At 47.7% G+C, this 19425-nt stretch overlaps 1 protein-coding gene across 1 annotated transcript in view; it reads left to right on the plus strand.

Annotated features, from left to right (window-relative positions):
* The window catches only part of Gat (sodium- and chloride-dependent GABA transporter), a 583447-nt gene that overhangs the window by 559967 nt on the left and 4055 nt on the right, over positions 1 to 19425 (plus strand). Inside the window, exon 10 of the mRNA XM_075670790.1 lies at positions 15180 to 15280. Within this exon, the coding sequence (XP_075526905.1) occupies positions 15180 to 15280 (101 nt within the window). The remainder of the gene's footprint in view (positions 1 to 15179; positions 15281 to 19425) is intronic.

Here is a 19425-nt window from a genome sequence, read left to right on the forward strand (position 1 = left end):
TCTACTGTCCGGATTTGAAGAAATACAGCGAAAGTATGAATTAAAAGCCGTACACGTCCGCGCCAACAATGATGCAGTAAGCTATTAGGCCCAGTAAAATTTCAAGTGAAAAGGTTGAGGAAAGTCAAAAGAAACCTGAAGTGATGTAGGTGACAAAGCTCTGGTAATGACACTTTAGGTGTGTGGGGATAGGGGGGAGGTTCTGCATCACCCAGGGGTGGGGCTCGGGCATAGGAGCCCCTCCCCCCCCCCCCCCGTAGTCGGCGCCTATACTATGTTGCACAAGAGCAGGTAGTAGCGTGCCGAAAGACAATGCTAGGGGATGGCCAAAGAGTGGATTAACTGGCGAAAGACTGGCGGTGTCGTAATGGGATGAGTTGTACGCGAACGTCAGATATGCCGAAGTGCAGTCCCAGTCGCGTTGATTGTCAGACACGTACATCGCCTGCATATCGGTCACGGTGCGCTTCAGGTCTGGGGGTGGTACGCAGTATAGAACTTGCGATCCACAGAACAGCAAATGAAGGAGGTCACTGATGACTTGGGTCAGGAAGTTGCGGCCTTGGTGAGGGAGCAATTTCACTGGGGTACCATGATGGCGGATAACGTCATGAAGTAAGAAATCGGCGATGTCAGTGGTGCAACTAGTCGGCAAAGCTCGCGTAATGGCATACTGAGTAGCATAATCGATCGCAAGTGCTACCCACTTGTTTCCTGAAGTAGGCGTGGATCATGTACCGAGGAAATCAAGACCTATGCGGTGAATGGCTGCTTGGGTAGGTCAGTGTGCTCCAGGAAGCCTGCAGACAGCGCCGAGTGCGGTTTATGCCGCTGACAAAAGTCACATGCAGCAACCGACCAAGCCATAAAAAACCGTCGTCGCACGCGGTCCTATGTGCGGGATACTCCAATATGGCCACCGACTCGGGCATCCTGGAATTCTTTGAGAACAATTGCACGATGTTGCTCGGGGAGAGCGAGCAGACTCTCCGGGTCATCGGGAGAGGTACTACGACAGTAGTAAAGAAACGTCGTGAAGCTCAAACAGGTGGGGCGATGGATCGTGCTAGCGAGAATGGAGATGGTCGATTATAGATCATAGCATGTCGATTATTTTCTGTTCAGCGCAGGTGTTCTCCAGATCTGAAACTGTCATGCAGAAGTCATCATTATCACACTCGGCGTTATCGGGAGGCTCGACAAGGTAGCGTGATAAACTGTCACCATTTTGGTGCATCCGGCCAGACTTGTAGAGCACGTTTAAGGTATACTCCTGGAGCTTAATGTCTAGTGACGAAGCCTTCCTGTAGGATTCTTCAGTCACAAGAGCCAGCACAGGGTGTGATGGTCTATGACGACAGAAAACGTGCGGCCATATAATTATGGGCAGAATTTTGCCACAACCCAGACAAAAGCGAGGCTCTCGCGCTCAGTTATCGAAAAAATTACGCTCCCGCGTCGAGAGAAGCTGGCTGGCGTAGGCAATCATACGTTCCTGGTCGCGCTTGCGTTGGGCGAGTACTGTACCTAAGCCGTAGCCACTAGCGCCCATGCGAACTTCTGTAGGGACCGACGGGTCAAAAAGCGCCAACATGGGCGGTGATGTAAGTAAACCGACCAGAGTGATGAATGCGGTAGCTTGCTCCTGACCTCAATAAAAAGGGACGCCCTTCATGTATAGATTAGTAAGTGGCTGGGAAATTTCGAAGAAATTCCCGACAAAGCGGCGAAGCACGAGCATAAGCGAATAATGCTCCGCACATCTCTTACTAAGCGAGGAACAGAAAAGTCTTGGATGGCGCGCACTTTGTTTTGGTCAGGTGTAAAACCCCTAGCACTATCTAGGTCATCGAGAATGGTGGTGTGACGTCGAGTGAAGTGACACTGATATAAAAGACGAGTTGAAATACACTCATACATTTACAGGGATCCATCTTGACCACTTCTTTCCTCTCCTCCACTTCCTGTTCTTGCCTCTTCAGTCTTCTTCTTCGCCAGAATGTCACATCGTCCGTGACTGGTTTTCATTCCTCCTGGGATGATAGGGTATGAGATTTCCCACTGTTGCTATTTGAGTTTTTTTTTTCTTCCGGTCCCATTTAGTATAGCGATTTCAAAATGCATTGTTGCTTGATGGTCTTTATCACTGCGTAGGGCCCAGAAAATCTTGACTTCGGTCCACTTAAACTCCTTCGGACAAAAACTGTACCTCCAGGCTCTATTACAGGCATCTTTGAGCTATGTCGCAGATCGTAGTGTCTCTTCATGGTTGATCTGTAGCGGGTAAGCTCCTCTTCCGTTTTGCGCCTTTCCTGTAGACCTGCTTTTCCAACAATTCCAAGGTCGTAGTCTGCCGGTAGCCAAGTTGCTTCGCCTGATGCAGCAAAGTTAAGCTTGCATCCTTATCCCATGGTATGAGAATTGTTGTGGTGCCTGATTGCCGCTTCCAACGCACACTTCCATGCTTCATGGAAATAATGCTAAATTACCATGAGTGTTTTCAAGTTGCGAATGAGCCTCTCAGCTAGGCCATTTCCTTCTGGATGGTAGGGTGCGTCAAATCTCAGGGCAATTCCTCTATCACAGGTCCATTCTCAAAGCTTCTTACTGCGGAAAGCTGGCCCGTTGTCGGACACCACAACCCTGGTCTTCTTGAACATATTTCGCTCAAGCAACAACAAAACAGAATTGGCGTCTTCCTTTCCTGGCTTTGCAGCTGCCATGCGTGCGCATTCATCTGTTGCGACAAGGAATGCTTCAGTCTTACTGACTCAGTCACCTCACTTTTTTATTTCGGCAAAATCTAGATTAATTATTTCAAAAGGTACTTGGGAATGATTAGCGATGACCATTTGATCCAAACACGAACAATACTTAGCTTTCTTAAAGTGAATTAGGTTTGCAGGTAGTTCTTCATATCTTCCCTATTTTTCCATGTTAATCGACTGTTTATCTTCCAATAAGCTTTCCAGAATCCAACATGCCTCCTGACTTTGGCCTGTCGTGGTAAAACTTCAAAACGTTTTTCACCAAAGTTCCTGGCACGCAGGATTTGCCATTATCTCAAGTCGACACTTCGGTGCCTTCCCACAAGCGTAAACGTGTGCATGATTAGATGTTCCCACCTCCGTGATATGAAGCCTGGAAAGAGCATCTGCATCACGGAGCTTATCACCAGGTCGATGGCTTACACCGAAAGTGAGCTGTTGTATTTCACTGATCCAACGCGCCACCCTGCCCTTAGGCTGGATTAATCCCGAGAGGTAGGTTAAGGTTCGGTTGTCAGTGAAAAGCCGGAAATGACGACCGTCTATGTGGCTTCTGAAATACCGGAGTGCGATAACAACAGCTAGAGCCTCTTTTTCTGTAGTGACAGTGACAGTGACAAGAACTTTATTAGAGTGTCCTGAGGAACTTGATTGGGGGGAACCGAAGGCTGCCCGATCAACTTAGTGGCTCCACCCACGACAGGACGGGGAGATGGTGGCTCTCCGCCACGTCGCCGGCCCTCTGGACGGCCTGTAGTTGGCTTGGGAAATCCGAGCCCTTGAGCAAGGCGTCCCACTTAGACTTGTTATGAAAGTCGGAGCCCGCGTTGTAAGGGCACAGCCAGAGCATGTGGTCGAAGGAGCAGCACGCGTGACCGCATTTGGAGCACGATTGCGGAAACTTCGGGTGTATCCAACTAAGCGCTCTCGGTGTGAGGTACGATCTCGTCTGTAAAAGCCTGAAAGTAACAGCCTGAGCCCTGTTCAGTTTCGGACTGGGGGGAGGGAATTTTCTCCTGCTGTGTCTGTAATGTGACGTAATTTCGTGAAAGGTTGTAATTATATCTTTGAACGGGCAATCCTGCGGGAGAGCCGGACTGCTAGCTCTGGCGCGGTTCGTGAATCCACGCGCCAGGCAGTTGGCTCGCTCGTTAGGGTTGCAACCCGCTCGGTTAGTTGCATCGTCCATGTGGGCCGGGAACCATGCTATGGTATGACCTGCAGTTTCTTCTCGCGTATTAATACGAAAGCATCTGTTAACGATGGCGGCTGCGTGTTTACAAACTAGAGCGGACGAGAAAGCCCTGACCGCCGTGCGCGAGTCGGAGAAAATGGATGCCAGGCCTTTTGCGGCTTGAAGAGCCAAGGCTATCGCGGTTTCCTCCGCCTAGTTCGCGTGTTTGGCGTAGATTGATGCGGCGCTGATAAGTGTTCCGCGCGCGTTAACGACCGTGATTGCAAACCTGTCTTCGCTGCCATATTTGGCGGCGTCAACGAAGAATGCATCTGCCCCCTAAGGATCTATTCGTCGAAGGATGACTCTAGCCCGCGCTCTTCTGCGACCTTCGTTATATATTGGGTGGATGTTCCTCGGCACGGGCTTAACCTTTATACCTTCACGGGCTAATTTAGACAGGAGGTGTCGGTTGAGCGGTGCCTGTATAGGGAGTTGACCAGCTTCATCAAGAATTTTGATTCCCTGCTTAGTTGACGAAAGCCTGGAGATCTGTGCAATAAACTGTGCTTCAATTAATTCGTCTGTGGTATTGTGAACTCCGAGTTCAAGTAGTTTTAATGTGCTAGCGGATTGTGGAATACCGAGTATTCTTTTGACGCCGGACCTGATGAGTGTGTCGAGTTTGTTCTTTTCAATTTTGCTCCACTTGAGGTACGGTGCCGTGTAAGTAATGTGACTGATGAAGAAAGCTTGGAAGACCCTGAGTAGGTTGTCCTCCTTGAGTCCCCCCCCCTTTTTGCTTGCTATTCTAGTTATGAGTCTTAGTATATTTTTCGCCTGCACGCTCAGCTTGTTCAGAGCTTCTGCATTACAGCCTTTGGCGTTGATTAGAAGTCCTAAAATTTTGATGGAGTTCACCCTCGGAATGGGGTGCCCTTCACGTGTTGTAACTTCGACTGGCAGCGTTTCCAGAGGCTCGAGGTCGTATAATTTTCTTGAGCTATTCAAAACGTAGAAGACTAGTAGCAAATCAGGTTGAGCTGGTTTCCTTGCTGTTCCTTTGTGTCTTGTTGATATAGTAACTCAGGGTACCAATTGCAATGCATGCTCACTGACCTGGAGAGGCAAAGCAGAAGGGTGGTTCTGAAATTAGTCTGTAGAACACTAAAATAATGTTTAGCAGTCTCAGAAGAGAACAGCAGTTTACGATAGCCAGCGAGGCACTGGAAGTGGTAAGGGAATACAGCTAGTTAGGGCAAGTAGTGACGGCGGACAGGGATCATGAGACTGAAATTATCAGAAGCATAAAAATGGGCTGAGTGCGTTTGGCAGTCATTCTCAGATCATGAACAGCAGGTTACCATTATCCCTCAAGAGAAAAGTGTATAACAGCTGTGTCTTACCAGTAGTCACGTACGGGGCAGCAACCTGGAGGCTTACAAAAAGGGTTCAACTTAAATTGAGGACGACGCAACGAGCTATGGAAAGAAGAATGATGGGTGTAACGTTAAGGGACAAGAAGAGAGGAGATTGGGTGAGGGAACAAATGCGAGTTAATGACATCATAGTTGAAATCAAGAAAAAGAAATGGTCTTGAGCAGGCCATGTAATGAGGAGGGAAGATAACCCATGGTTATTAAGGTTTACGCACTCGATTCCAAAGGACGGGAAGCGTAGCAGGGGCGGCAGAAAGTTAGGTGGGCGGAAGAGATTAAGAAGTTTGCAGGGACAACATGGCCACAATTATTATATGACCGTGGTAGTTGGAGAAGTATGGGAGAGGCATTTACCCGGCAGTTGGCGTAACCATGATGATGATGATGATGATGATGATGATGATGATGATGATGATGATATAGAATGGCCCCTACTCCGTAGTGTGAAGCGTCTGTGAACTGCTCGAAAGGCTTGTTGAAATCAGGTAGCACACGCACAGGATTCGACGATATAGTTTCAACAAGGTACGCGTATGCTTTCTCGCACTCTTCACTCCACATAAATGGCACATCGTTTTGCGTCAGCTTGGTGAAGCATCGTGCCTTTGCAGCGCAACCCTTACTGAACGCGCGAAAATGAGCAGCGAGTCTAAGGAAAACACGGAGTGTAGGTCATATGGCTTGACGAGCTTCTGCATCCGTTCTGCAGACTCCTCTTTTGTTGTTTTAGTTTTGCCGTCAAAAGCTCCTCCTAAAAAGACAACATTCGTCTCAAAAAATTCACTCTTCTTCTTGGCAATCTTTAACTTTGACTTGCAAAGGGCTTCTAGAGCGCACGAAAGGTGTTTGTCAAGTTCTTCTCTTGTACGCGAGCATATGATGATGCTGTCAATATATACATTACGAAAAGTTCCCAGGAGCTGAGCAAGAATGCATTTCATCATTTTCAGAAACCAAGCTCTAGAATTCTTCCAACCGAATAGTAAGCGGTTGTGCTCGTACACATCGAAAGGTGTTACAAAAGCAGTGTACTGCTTGTAATCCTCTTGTAGTGGCCAGTATCCTTTACAGAGGTTCATCCGAAGAGAAAAAAACTGATCCACCATTTTCATTGATGATCGCGTGTATTCGGGGCATGAGAAAAGGAAACAAATCAGTCTGGCCGTTCATCTGCCAAATCTGTGCAAAGGCAGAATGAGCCATCGTCTTTCGGTACTATGGTGATTGGTGACGCAAAAGTGGATGTTGAAGGCCTTATAATACCGGCATTTAGCATTTGATTGAGTTCGGCCTTTAGCCAGATCTTTTTCTCGTGGCAGAGATTGTACGGCTTTTTATGCACTTCTGTGACGTTGCGAAGCTTAAAATGCACCTCGAGGACATCTGCTGCTGGCGGGTACGTCTCAACAGAAATAAGTTCGAGAAAATTTGTGAGTGCCTCGTCATCATTTCTAACTCTCCGATGTGGTTTGTCAATTTCATACAAATTAGGTTTAAATGATCCGGTAACGGTCAGTTTGTCTCTCCAAGAAATATTCATCTTCAATCACTTTGTTTCAGGTCTAGATACAATAAACACAAATTCAACACCTTGCATGACAAGGGCACCTACTTTCAGGTGATGTCCACCAAATCTAACTTCTACTTCTGTCCAGTGTTGTAACATTCTTGTTTTTCCATCATAGCTTTGAGCACTAACTATTCTTTCTTCATACACCTTGCTCGGTTGGACAAGTTCGTGATTTACCAGGCTCACGGATGCTCAAGTATCCACCAGGTAGTGTACACTTTTTTCAGTTATCTTCATTTTAACAAATGAAAGAATTCATTTCAAAAGGCATACATTTTCCATCGTTTCACAGTGCTCGGACTTGGTATTGAGATATTCTACCGTTTCACCATGTGCGTCAATGCTCAGTTGTAGAGTACTATGCCTTTCCATGGGACCATCAATCAGACAGACGCCGGACACATGCTTAGGCAAGCAAGTAAGTCATCCGCGGAGGTTGCACGTTGTGCATGAACCTCTCTTTGCGATTCGCTGGTCATGCGTTCAATTATCAGCGGAAGGAATGCAGAATCCGGTAGACAAGTGTCGGCACTGTAGAATAAACGCCTCTTCTCGAAAAAATAATCCATAACTGCGCCTTCTCTGGGGCTGAAAGCTGTTTCCCTCGTCCCATCTGTCAGCCGGTTTTCGCTCAAAAGCAGAAAGAAAACTGTTCTTCCATTTTTGCCATGAATCGCGGCATTGACTTGCGATTCGCATGTCGCGCCATTGTTTGGCATTGCCAGATAAAAAACGGCGGATGTTACACACTTTGTCGTCCAATGACGTCGAGCGGTGTTGCGCACATGCGTATTCATAAAATTTGAGCCACAAGTTAGTGGAATTTGACGCCCCGTTGAAACTATCAGGCTTAATTTCTTCTCGGTGGGGTTTCTGTGCTCTTAGAAAATCAGTTGCTGTTGCTCATGCTGCGTGGTCCGCTGCTGCAGCAGCGGTTGCAGCAAGGCGCTATTCGTATGCTCAGTCTCGGTCTTGGAATCTAACCTTGAATGTCGCAGAAACATAATCTCAAATTCAGGCATAGAAGCATCGATTCCTACCGTACCGTTCTCAACGAGGGTGCGGTACGAGTCAACGAGTAAAGGGTCAATCTTTCTCAGTTGACTCTTTGCAGTGATGATGCAAAGCAGTTCCTAAGAAGTCGCTGATTCTAGAAGCAGCACTGGGTCTTCGCCATCAAGCTGGTAGGTCTTCACGGTCGACTGCCTATCTGTTCTGCTTACTAACATTACTTCAAGCCACATGGTCGGCTGCGCCAAATATAGAATAGGAGTTAAAATATACTCATTTATTTACAGGGATCAATCTAGACCACATCTTTCTCTTCCTACAGTTCCTGTTCTTGTCTCTTCAGTCTTCTTTTTCGCCAGAACATCACAACTTACAGGAGTTAAGCTGCAGGCCAACGCGCGGAAACACATCGATAAAGGCCGGCAGGCGGGTCAGGTAGTTCTCAAAAGTAGGGGAGAGGGCAATCACTTCATCGAGATAGCAAGGACAAGTAGACTACTTATAGCCCCTAACGAGAAAATCCATCATCCGCTCGTAGGTTGCGGGGACGTTACAAAATCCAAGAGGCCTAATAACCTTGAATTGGTAAACTCCATCTGGCGTGACGAACGCAGTGTTCTGGTGATCTACGGGGTCAAAGGTAATCTGCCAGTATCAGGATTACAGGCCCATCAAGGAAAAGCATGTGGCTCCGTGAAAGCTGTCCAAGGCGTCATGGATTTGGGGCAGTGCGTATACGTCCTTGCGCGTGATGTTTTTTAGGTGTCGGTAGTCAACATAGTCATCACAAAAGCGCTAGCTGCCGCCTTTCTTTTTTATGGTTAACACCACAGAGTACGCCCACAGACGGAAATAAGCTTCGATAACGCATTTTGTGAGCATTTTGTCGGCTTCGTTTTGGGTCACTCGACGTTCATCGAGGGATGCATGATAGAGACGGTGGCGGATAGGGCTCGCGTCCCCTGTCTCAATTCGATGCTGGAAAACAGACGTCTGGCTAGGAGAGCAATTGTCGAAGTTGAAAATTCCATAGTATGACTCCAGGAAGCAGCGAAGTTCGGTAGCTGGAGAAGGAGAAAGGTCAACAGGGATCACTCCGACAAAGGCATCGCGTGGAGAATTGGTTGTGGCCCAAATGAAGGATAAACTGAAGGGACTGGTGGGATCCGACGCGCAAGTTTCATTCTTCGGCAGCAGTGATGGCGGCGAGCAACATGCCTGCCAGAATTGCCCGAGGAGAGGCGCTGTATCTTAAAATGGGAATGGTGATGCGATCGCCGATTACAGTTAGGCACGGTGACGTTATTGGGCGCGCAGAATGTCTGTTACCGGAGAGAGTACGTAATTCCCATAAGTCACAGGGGGGCTGTAGATCATGGAGACATACATATCGGCTTCAGAGAGGGGGGCACACGCACGTAACCGAGAGTACAGAGGGGGCGAAGGCGTGGTTGGAGCATCGGCTAGGTAAGCTCATTGGAGCTGTAGAAGGTGAGTCGCGCAGGTAATTAGGACAGGATAAGTGTTTGAAAGCGCATACCGAGCATAACGTCATTAGGACATCATTCAAGAACAGCAAATAAAATGAAGTTGTGTAACCGGTGATGGTGATACGGGCCGTGCACATTCCAAGGACGGCAGGCGTTCCTCCATCGTCAACAGTTACAGCGGGGGATAGGGCAGATGTGACCACGTTCTTTAGGCGGCGGTGTAGACTAGAGATCGACAGAAATATGAACCTGAGTGTGCACAATTGCAGAGATGGTCACCACATCAACGTCAACGTCCAGCATACATCGTCGAATCGGTAGAGTAACTAGAAGATTCTGGGGTGTAGTCGTGAATGCAGTTACCTCCGAGCGGCGATGCGCGCGAGGACGGTTGGCGGAAAGGCTGCGAAAGCGACTAGCGAACTCTAGCTGGCGGCGAGTGATTGGACCATGTCAGGGCAGCGTCAGGATTGTATAGGTGCGCGTCGATAATGGTTAAAAATGACTGCGGTCAAGGCGGTGAGCATGGCCAAAGGGTGGAGTACTTTCCGGGAACGACCAGCCGTTGTTATAGTAGCGAGTAATGTGCCCTACATGGCGGGCGTTAAAGAAGATAGACGGATGGTCGTCAGTTTTCCAATCAACGGGATCTCGAAATTGTGGATCGAAGCGTCGATAACGAGGGAATGATGTCTGGGCCCCATAAGCGGGCGTAGTACTAACAACAATACAAGCAACGTGAACCCCTGAGATTCGCGACTTCATTTCGCACGATGGCTTGGACGAGTGAAACCGCTGGTTTGTTCGAGTCGCCGGCGTTAGAGTTCGTAAAGAGGCTACCTGGAGCCATCGCTTCCACTTCGCGGCGGACAATCCTCGTTAATTCGGCCGAAGCCGGTGAAAGGTGAGATGGCGGCCGCTCCTCACACGAAGACATGGGGTACTGGGAAGCCAGGCGAATGGTCGTTCAATACGGCGGCTCTTGGCCTGCTCGAAGCGCCGGCACTCCTCGATCACAGCATCGACGGTGGCACCATTTCTGCACATGAACACATTGAATCCGTCCTCCGCTATCCCCTTCAGGACGTGGCTAACCTTGTCAAACTTTAGCATGTTGCTGTCAGCTTTACGGCACAGCGCCACACATGCTCTCTGTCAGACAAGCATGACTCCCTTGAAGTTCGGGCTCTAGTTGTTAGCTGTTCGCAACAATTTTTCGACGGAGGCCTTACCGAACATGTGACGGAGCTCTTGCTTAAATGTATCCCAGCTCCGAAGTTCTTCCTCACGATTTTCACGCCACAACCTCGCTGTACGACAGGGATAAAAGACCGCATTGGCCAGCACGACTGTCACATCCCAGTGATTGTGATCTCTCACCCGGGTCTCGAGTGTGGGCAAACACAATCGTGGTCCGCGGCGCTGAAGAAGATTCCACCCTGGTATACCATAGCGGCCGCACCACAGCGCCGACCGCTTCGGAGCTCTGTCGTCTGGCGCCGCCAATCCGTGATGGGGCATCAAATAGATGAACAGACAAGTACGATTTGTAAGCAGAGTATTTACAGAGATGGCCAAGATGGGTGAACGCGCACAACGTGCCGGTGATCGTCGTCTTCGTGGCTCGTAACAGTAGGAACACTTCAAGTGCATATGAGCCGTCGTCATCGCCATCGGTGTCATAGCAGGATCATAATCATCATCATCGGCCGGTTTTATGTCCACTGCAGGACCAAGGCCTCTCCCTGCGATTTCCAATTACCCCTGTCCTGCGCCAACCGGCTGCAACTAGCGCCTGCGAATTCCCTAATTTCATCGCTCCACGTAGTCTTCTGCCCTCCTCGACTGCGTTTCCCTTCTCTCGGTACCCATTCTGGTCCCTAATGGTCCAACGGTTATCTAACCGGCGCATTACAAGACTTCTTCAGCTCCATATTTTTCTCTTATTGTCCATTAGAATATCGTCTAAACCCGTTTCTTCCCTGATCCAAACCTCTCGTTTTCTGTCTCTTCACGGTACGCCTAGCAATCTGTGTTCCATCACTCTTTGCACGGTCCTTAACTTGTTCTCAAGCTTCTTTGTCAGTCTCCAAGTCTCTGCCCCATATGTGAGCACAGGTAAAATGCACTGATTGCGCACCATTCTTGTCAATGACAATGGTTCGCTTCCAGCCAGGAGCTGACAATGTCTGCCGTATGCGATCTAACCCATTTTTATTCTTCTATGAATTTCCTTCTCATGATCGGTGTTCCCTGTGATTAACTGACCTAGGTAAACGTACTCCTTCACAGGCCCTACAGGCTGACTGGCGATTCTGAACTCTTGTTCTTTGGCCCGGCTATTCATCAATATATTTGTCTTCTGCATATTATTCTTCAACCCCACTCTTCCACTCTCTTGGTTAAGGTCCTCAATCATTTGTTGTAACTCGTCTGCTTTGTTGCTGAATAAAACAATGTCACCGGCAAACCGAAGGTTGCTGAGATATTCGCCGTCGATTCTTACTCCTAAGCCTTCCCGGTTTAGTAGGTTGAATACTTCTTCCAAGCCCACAGTGAATAGCATTGGAGAGATGGTGTCTCGCTGTCTGACCTCTTTCTTTATAGGTATTTCCTGCTTTTCTCGCGTAGACTTAAGGCAGATGTAGAACCTCTGTAGATATTTTCCAAGGTATTTAAGTAAGCCTTCTGTACTCCTTGATTACGTAATGCCTCTATGTCTGCTGGTATCTCTACGGAATCAAATGCCTTTTCGAAATCTATGAAAGCCATATAGAGATGATTATTGTACTGTGCTGATTTCTCGATAACCCGATTAACGACATGGATGTGATCGAATGTAGAGTATCCTTTCCTGAAGCCAGCCTGTTCCCTTGCTTGGCTGAAGTCCAGTGTTGCCCTTATTCTATTGGATATTGTTATGGTAAATATTTTATATAATACTGGGAGTAAACTCATTGGTCTGTAGTTTTTTATTCTGTAACGTCTCCCTTTTTGTGGATTAGTATAATGTTTGCCTTCCAGTTTTATGGACCCTTCCAGTCGATAGAAATTTCGTATAAAGAGGCGCCAGTTTTCGAAGCATTATGTTTCTTTCATATTTGACTAAATCGACTGTTATTTCATCTTCTCCTGTCGCTCGTCCTCGTTTCATGTCTTGCAACGCACTTCTGACCTCATCGCTGGTTGTAGGAGTTTCTGCACCCTGTACATTACTGTTTCTAACAGAGGTATCCTGACTCACTCTTCTGGGTATTGTACAGGTCAGTATTGAATTTTTCCGCTTCTTTTACTATGTCTTCGAGATTGCTGATGATATTACCCTGTTTATCTTTCAGTGCATACATCGTGTTTGGTCCTAAGCCAAGATTCTTTCTCACTGATTTCAGGATGCGTCGATTTTTTATGGCTTCTTCAGTATTTCTCGCGTAATAGTTTCGAATATCGCTTATTTTCGCCTTGTTGATCAGTTTTGACAGTTCCGCGAATTCCATCTTATCTTTTGAGTTGGATACTTTCATTGCTTATTGTTTCTTTGTTAGGTCATTTGGTACTTGGGAGAGGTTGCCCGCTGGTTGAGTTGGTGCCCTGCCTTTCATTTCAAATGCTGCCTCTGGAGCCAGAGTAGTTACGGTTTCATTCATTAGCTCTGTATCATAATCATCTCTCTGTCCTAAGGCTGCATATTTGTTGGCAAGTACCAGCCTGAATTTGTATGCTTATACCCTTACTGCCTCTAGGTTGACAGGATTCTTGTTGAGAAATTTTACTCTTTCTCTCTTTAAATTGCGTTGAATCGTAGCCCTCACTAATCTATGATGACTGTACTTTAGCCTCCCTATCACTTCTGCATTCTGCACTAAGCTGGCTTCAGCAGAAAGTATAAGGTCAATTTCATTTCTTGTTTCACCATTAGGGCTTGTCCAGGTCCACTGTTTATTGCAACGCTTCCTGAAAAATGTGTTCATTATTCGAAGGTTATTGCTTTCTTCGAATTCTACCAGCATCTCTCCTCCAGCGTTCCTAGAATCGATGCCGTATTTGCCAATTGCTTGTTCAACAGCCTGGTCTTTCCCCACCTTCGTATTTAAGCCGCCCATTACTACAGTATACTAAGTTTGCACTTTTGTCATCGCTAATCCAACATCTTCAAAAAAGGATCTACTTCCTCATCATCGTAACTGGATGTTGGAGCGTAGGCTCGTGCTACCTTTATTCTATACCCGTTATTAAGTGTGATTACGACTATAGCTACCCACTCATTATTGCTCTAGAATTCGTCAATATTGCCCGCTATGCCCTGATGGATTATAAATCCTACCTCGTGTTGCTTCTTATCGATGACATGACCTGTATAGCAGAGAACATGTCCGTTATTCAGTAATGTATAAGCCTCACCAGTTCTAATCTCACTCAGGCCGATGATATCCCAAACAATGTCTCATAGTTCCTGAAAGAGTCCTGCTAAGCTAGCCTCACTCGACAGGGTTCGGGTCTTAAACGTTGCAAGGGTCAGTTTGCAAGGGTCCTTCCCTCCCTCCCGTCATAGTGTGTAGTAATTCAAAGTGCGATAACACCGTGGCCGCTCACCGCATGCAGCAGGTGCGAGGAACAGCTTGAGAAGGTGATCCGAGTTTGATCTCGGGCGCTCCAGGGAGAAATACGAGAAGGAAGTACGCTGTCTTCCACCGCGCGCAAGAAAATGTGGAATGGGGGGAGACGGTTCTACTCTCGCGGTGGCTGCGTATGGTATGGCTGAGCGCGGCCACCCGGGCCCTATCTTGAAAGCGTTCTGCATTCACTGCAGAGTCTAGGTGCGCCGAAGGCTCAGGGCTTCGTGTGCGCGGTGTTCTCTCCGTTTAAATCGCGTTGCAGCGAGAGGAAGCATGAATGTCAATTCGCTCACTGATTCTGCGGCTCTTCCTCACGCCAGCATCTTGACGCCGATTGTCCACGCTCATCGAGTGAGATGTGTTTATGTTTCCCTGTCGGCCTTTGACAACATGCTTGTTAAGTTAGTTAGTGAGCGAATGTTTATGGGTTTATGCGCCTCATAAAGCTAGTATCATTAATTTGTATAGCTGTCTAGTAATTTGCTATTGAAAATGGTGATTCGGCTCTCGGGCGAAACTGCGACATTTTTTTTTTCTTTTGAACGTGGCTTACACACGGGAAGTCGAAACGTCATAAAATTTTTGTTATTTTTTGGGTCAGTGCATCAAGTTGCGTTTTTAATGCAGAACTTCAAAGAGTGGATATTTTGTATACGACACGATTTTATTACTCCTGTGCCACCAAACGGCGTTTATAAAACAAGACGGTGTCGAAGGGGAAGTCCATTGCACTGTCAGGAGACATCGTTTCAAGAGAAGGAACCTTGGGCGAGCGGCCGGTATGTGCACGACGCCAGGAAGGCTCATTAAGCAGCTGTCGTACCTGAGCGAAGGAGCTGAGTTCAATTATTGATGTAGTTTGGGACATCCGATAGCCAGCGCTCATTCACTCTCTGCCAGTTCATTATCTTGAGGGGATTCGTGCGCTGTATATACAATTGAACCCAGCTAATGGAAATAAATTGTTAATGTTCTACGTGTCCCGGGGTCCAGCGGGAGAAGTAATACCTGCGTACTATTTGTTGCACTAGTGCCTGTTTAGTGAAAACCAGATATGAGACGAATGGCTAGATATATATTTACGACTTCTGCCGTGTCATCAACAACTTTGCAGGTGCTGAGCGGTACTACAAGAACCTCGAAGACATGATCGGCTACCGACCGTGCAGGTGGTGGAAGTTCTGCTGGGTCTTCCTGACACCATGCGTCTGCTTTGTAAGTGGCACCACTACTTGCCGTTCACTGTAACCTCTGCGGGGAAATAGTATACCAGCACGCCTTAAACCGTACTTAATACGGCAATGTGTAACGTGAATCAAATGCTTCTTTTTTCTTCATCAGGTCGTGTTGATTCGGAAAGCTAATGCCCCGTGTCGTGAATGTGTGTTTATTTCTATATATAGTAAACTTTATGACAATTCTGCCAATTCAGGAGGCTCTACGGATGCAAATACGAATGCCGCTTGGCCGCTGGGGAACCAAAACCTCAACCGTAGTTAGGCCTTGAACACATTTACTGGCTCTAGTGCACAACACCGGCACAGGCAGATCGATTAATTTGGAAGCGTGCGTCAGTGTCGAAGCAGTGAGCTGCCATTCGTATTAGCGGTATGCTTTTAAACAGTAGTATGTAAGGTGTTGTCAGCTTTCTGAAAAATACACGCTCTTTTAAAGGAAATGTATCTTGTTATTCTCACTTTAATATTAAAGTCAACTGGCTAGGCAGAATCGTTCATTGTTATCGCAAAAAGTTTTCCTTTGGCATACCAGGGGCCCTATACCGTAAAACTATTCCAATCTGTATCGACAGCTATTTACCGGAGCGGAAAATATTTATGAGTACTCCGAGTGGTCCTACACAGTATTACGCAGTGGAGAAAGGCGTACCCCAGGGTGCTGTGCCCAGCCCACTCCTATTCAATCTCATCCTGATGCACATAACAAGGAACCTGCCGCGTGGAGTACACATCACAATCTATGCCGATAACATCTGCATCTGGAGTGCTTCGAGGTCGCCCTATATCACCAAACAACGACTTCGAAAAGCGTTACTGAACCTCTCCATGTATTTGGCTCCCCGAGGACTTCACCTCTCGCCAGCACAAAGTACAGCCGTGGCTTTTACGAGAACGAAAATGACCAAATATCCCCTCCAACTCGGTGGACTACCGCTGCCTTATGTACGGTCTCAGTGATTCCTTGAAATTGAGGTAGGCAGAAATTTCTCTTGGTCACCTGAGGTTAAAAAAGAACTACGTGCGAGGATTGCTGCAGCATCGCAACTTTTTAAATTCATGGCGGGAACACGATGGGGCTGAAACTGCCGCCCATCGGTACTACTTTTAAAAAAGTCTATATTGAAGGCATATTGCGTTATTGCCTACCGGCGCTTCAGAGATTATCACGAGCAAGCAAGAGGACTCTGGAAGCCGCGCGGAACAAGTTCCTGCGGATCTGCCTGGGCCTCTCGGGGAGCTCTTCAACCTCGGGAGCAGTAGCGGAAGCAGGATGTCTACCGCTGGATGTCATCGCTTCCAAAGAAGCAATGCGTGCCAAACTTCGGCATGTCTTGCAAGGGAAGAAGCACTTCTTGTACCGCATCCACCTAACCCTCAGGAAATCAGGCTTACGCCAAGCTGTGCAAATCCTTCACCTTCCTCCGATTATTCAGCCACAGATATCACTGCCTCCGGCCTTTCTTCGCTGATCACTTTCGCCTCTAGATATTTTTCAGGGGAGAAAGACGGTTGGCAATATATTTAGAAGACATATACAACGGGTAAAAGACAGGCATACAAGATGGACCGCCTGTGCACGACTTTCGGCGATCGTCGTCTTCGGCAGTCACTCGGCAGTCACTCGGCAGTCATCATTGTTCGCTACTGCAGAGCTTCGTAGCATGACCCCTGGTAGCGTAGGCATTGTCCCGGCGCTTGGTAGCTTTGAGTGATATGGCTTCAGTCGAGCGACATGAACTATATCAGAGGATGATCGCGGTGTGGGAGGTATCGAGAGGTTGCAACTCGTAGGTCACGTCTGTGACTTGCCGCAAGACACAGTATGGGCCTGAGTAGAACGAAATCAGCTTCTCACAAAATCCAACTCACCGTGCTGGTTTCGAAAGAAGCACGATGTCACCAGAGTTATAGTGGGAATCCCGGTGACGAGCGTCATATATGAGCCGTTGCTTTTCTTGGGATGTGGTCAGATGCAGGCGTGCAATCTCACGTACCTCGGTAGCTCTAGATACGGCATCTCGGGTATATTCTGACATATAGAGAGCCGCTGGGAGGATCGTGTCAAATGGCAGTGTAGGGTCCCGTGCATAGAATAGAAAGAAATTTAGAGAAACCAGCAGAATCATGGCGGGGCGTATTGTAGCCGAATGCGACGAACGGCAGAGCGCCATCCCAGTCACGGTGGTTGGTAGAGACGTACATAGGGAGCATTTCTGTGATAGTCCTATTGAGTCACTCTGTGAGGCCGTTGGTGTGGGTTGATATGCCGTTGTAAACTTGTGCTTCGTAGCGCAGCTGTGCAAGATGTCCTGGACAACCTGTGAAAGAAAGTAGCGGCCCGCTCGCTAGGCAGTTGTCGGGGAGCGCCGTGGTGAACTATCCCAGCGTCGAGAAGGAAGTCAGTGACGTCGGTTGCACAACTGGTAGGGAGAGCCCGTGTGATCGCGGAACGGGTGGTGTAGTCCATAGCAACTTCTATCCACTTGTTTCCGCTCAGCGATAGAGGAAAACGGCCAAGGAGATCAAGACTAACCCGGAAGAATGGCTGAGATGGTATTTGAATGGGTTGAAGATGGCCAGCTGTTGGGAATGCTGGTTTTTTGGGGTGCTAGAAATGTTTACAAAAGGAGACGTAATGGCAAACGAAACGGTGAATACCGGTCAAAAAAAAAACGACGCCGAACACGGTCATATGTCTTTGAGACTCCCAGATGGCCAGCAGTTCGGACATCATGCAACTTTGCGAGCAGTCTCACGCATATGCTTCGGAACGACAAGTAGCAGTTCAGGGCTATCAGGGTGCATGCTATAGCGCTACAATATGCCATCTTGCAACAGAAACATACGCGAAGAGGGCAAACTTGTCAGGTCCGTCAGGCTGACAATAATGTATCTCCGATAAGGGTCGCGCCGTTACTCATTGGCGATTTCACCAAACGCAGTTTGAGGACGCAAGTGGACTCGTCGGTCCCAGGCTTGCCTGATGGGTCTACTGAATGATGTGACAAGCAACCAGCTTCGTCATGAAGTCGGCTTGTCTTATACACCACTGTGTAAAAGTACTCTTGGAGCCGTAGAGCCCACCGACCGAGACGTCCAGTTGGATCTTTTAAAGCTGAAAGCTAGCATAGTGTGTGGTGATCGGTGATAACCGTGAGAGGCCGTCCATAGAGGTAGGGGCGAAATTTACATACTGCCCAGGCATTCATGTTCAGTGATCGAGTAATTTCGTTCGGCTGGTGACAGAAGTCGGCTAGCGTACGGACTGACACGTCTCGCAATCGTGCTGTCGTTGTGCCAAAACAGCGCCGATACCGTGGCCGCTGGCGTCGGTGTGAACCTCCGTAGGGGCGGACAAGTGAAAGTGACCAAGAATCGGTGGTGACGGGAGTCACGTCGTCAGCTCAGGGAATGTACTAGCTTCGTCGACACCCGAGATAAAATTTGCGTCTTTCTTAAGAAACTGAATTAGAGGGCCCGCGATGTCAGCAACATTTCTCAAGAATCTGCGGAAGTAGAAGCAGAGGCCTACAAACCTTCGCACGTTGGTTGCGCAGGTGTGTACAGGAAAATCCTTGACAGCGCGAACTTTATCGGGATTAGACCGAACACCGGAAGAGTCGAAGAGGTGTCCGAGCACAGTCACTTGCCAGTGGCCGAAGTGACATTTCTTCTTTTTGAGCTGAGGTCTCGCTTTGCAGAATACTCAAAGAATTGTCGAGAGTCGCTCGAGGTTTGTGTCAAAAGTCGGCGAAAAGACAATGACATCATCGAGGCAGCGCAAGCAGATTGAACACTTTAAGCCGTGAAGAAGGGCGACCATTATTTGTTTGAATGTGGCGGGAGCATTGCATAGCCCGAATGGCATCATCTTAAACTGATAGAGCCCATAAAGTGTAATAAACGCCGTCTTTTCACGATCCATGTCGTCAACTGGAATCTGGCATACCAAGAACAAATTTTTATCGCTTATTTCATAATTTGTTTCTCTGCTCTGTATTCCGCTTTATTTTTTCATATAACTTCTAATCCAAGGGTCCCAGTGCAGTCTCTGACTTTGGGACCCTTGTCTTTATACCATTTCTTGTAACAAATTGTTATGAACTAATAATAAACTGAAAC

This window comes from Dermacentor variabilis, chromosome 9 (genome assembly GCF_050947875.1).
Source record: "Dermacentor variabilis isolate Ectoservices chromosome 9, ASM5094787v1, whole genome shotgun sequence".
Lineage (NCBI taxonomy): Eukaryota > Metazoa > Arthropoda > Arachnida > Ixodida > Ixodidae > Dermacentor > Dermacentor variabilis.